This window comes from Verticillium alfalfae, genomic scaffold, assembly GCF_000150825.1.
Source record: "Verticillium alfalfae VaMs.102 supercont1.2 genomic scaffold, whole genome shotgun sequence".
Lineage (NCBI taxonomy): Eukaryota > Fungi > Ascomycota > Sordariomycetes > Glomerellales > Plectosphaerellaceae > Verticillium > Verticillium alfalfae.
This window is the reverse complement of record NW_003315037.1, coordinates 2,997,421-2,999,399: the sequence shown is the minus strand read 5'-3', so window position 1 is coordinate 2,999,399 and position 1,979 is coordinate 2,997,421. Positions and strand designations below refer to the sequence as shown.

General features: G+C 54.9%; 1 protein-coding gene across 1 annotated transcript in view; it reads right to left on the bottom strand.

Moving 5' to 3' along the window:
- The window catches only part of VDBG_02391 (conserved hypothetical protein), a gene marked incomplete at both ends in the record, with an annotated part of 2,560 nt that extends 2,122 nt beyond the window's left edge, over nucleotides 1-438 (bottom strand). The window contains one exon of the mRNA XM_003008157.1: nucleotides 104-438. Coding sequence (XP_003008203.1) covers nucleotides 104-438 — 335 coding nt within the window. The remainder of the gene's footprint in view (nucleotides 1-103) is intronic.
- Nucleotides 439-1,979: the final 1,541 nt, after the last annotated feature.

Here is a 1,979-nt window from a genome sequence, read left to right as displayed (position 1 = left end):
CCAAAAATGTCGCGGGCGGCGAACCTGCCGGGAATGTTTCTTGGGAGCGATGAGATCGACGGCAAGACCGCATCAATGCGTCAAAGGGCATGTCGTGGTCGACCATGCCGCCGAAATTGCTTCAGGCGCTCCTGATCGCGAAAAGTTGCGGTGCTTGTCAGGAATGATGGAGACAGTGAGTGACGGCTCGTTGGATCGCCTCATGCGAATCTCGGTCGCGAATCGTGTGCAAGCGCCCGCATCGCGAGGAAATGGGGTGCCGGTGATGGCTTCGAGAACCGAACTCTTGCCTGCAGACTGATCGCCCACCACGACGATTTGCGGCAGCTTGACATTGTCGAGCTGGGCGAACTGAAGCTTGTCGATGAGCTCGAGAAGGCCCCTCTGCTCGTTAGCCATGTCGGCCGTGCCCAGGGCCGAATCGATGGACGGCGCCATGGTGCGTTCGGGCCTGGTCATGAGCTCAGTCCGTCGTTCGGTAGGAGTGGTCGGTGTCGGAGGTGTGACGAAAAATGAGCCCATATGTAGATGTATGCTTGGGTTCAAGTTCAAGTGTCTGGGAGAGAGGGGAATGGTGAGGAAAGCAGAGAGCACGCCAAGGGTATAGGCCCCTCAGGTCGGACGTCGCCCATGTTTCTGGAGATCCGCCGGCGACGACGACAGATTACGAGGCCTCGGGGGCTTGAGCCGCAGCGCACATGCCATTGGATCACACATGACAGATGCTGGGATCGATGCCAACATGGATGCCTGCAGTGGATGGTTGTCGCAACAAGGCGACGTCAGCTTGGGGTTGTCACTGGTGCATCATCCTCCAGCCACAATTTGATGTGGGTCTGGATGCACCCGCCACTGATGTGTCAAGTCTTGGCAGCGTAAGAGCCCTGTCTGGCCTCTTGAAGAGGCAACCTGCACAGCAAAATAGGTCACACGGGAGCAGCTCAGTCGATTCTTCTCTTCAGACGCTTCCATTGACGAGAGTCGGAGCGAAAGAAGAATTCAATGGAACAGTGTAAGCCGAGGTTTGGCGCGAGAGGGCTCCTACGTACGAGCTATACTGCACAGCCACGACACTTTAGGCTGCCAGCATACCTAGTAATTGAGTCAAGAGTTGAGGCGTCGCATGAGGGAGGCCCACACGGCCACAGCTCCAATCCAATGAGGAGGATAACTGGGAATAAAAGTTCCGGGTGTAGAGAGTTATGGCGAAGAAGAAGAAGTCCACTGTTTTGTCGCCACCGTGACGGAAGACGAGAGCGAGGTTACTAAAATGGGCAGATCCACTAGGCGAGAATTAAGGGTGTGGCGGTGCGCCCAGTATGTGGCGGAAGCCAGTGTGCCATGTGAGATATTGTGAAAGGGGTGTTCATTAGTAATCATCTGGCGTGCACCATCAGGAACGCAAATGCCACAAGCCATGTGATTTATTTGAATCAGGACTAAAGTGTGTCTATTCGGTCCAGAGGTGAATATTCGCTTGGAACGTGGAACACTTTCAGCCGGCTCATCGTCTTGGAGCGATTGAAGCTCGCGAGAAGAGTCAAGACCAACTGAGCGCGCCTCATGGCGAGGGTCAACACGACACAGGACCTTCCATGGCGGTTCCCCAACGTGCTGCCTCGTCTCAGATACAGGCATTGGCAACACAGGGGAAAACTATCGACTCGCAGGATCCGGCAGAGAGCCGTCTCATGCGCCCCAGAACGCATCGACCACTGCCATGGGTGCATGCAGAGCGGCATGCTACGACCTTCGAGGAAGCATTCTTGGTCTTCGAGTGGCCCGTATTGCCAGCGCCTGTAGCTTGAATCGGTTGGTCATGTGTTGAATGATGTTCGCCGTTCAGCCAATAGATGATCTAGAAGTGATTTTGATTCAACCTCCATCTATCGTCAAGTTAGCTGCGCAACACGGGAAAGGGAAAATGTATGGGCGCTACACGTCATCGAACGTCTCTCATGTCATCTGCTCAGTCATTC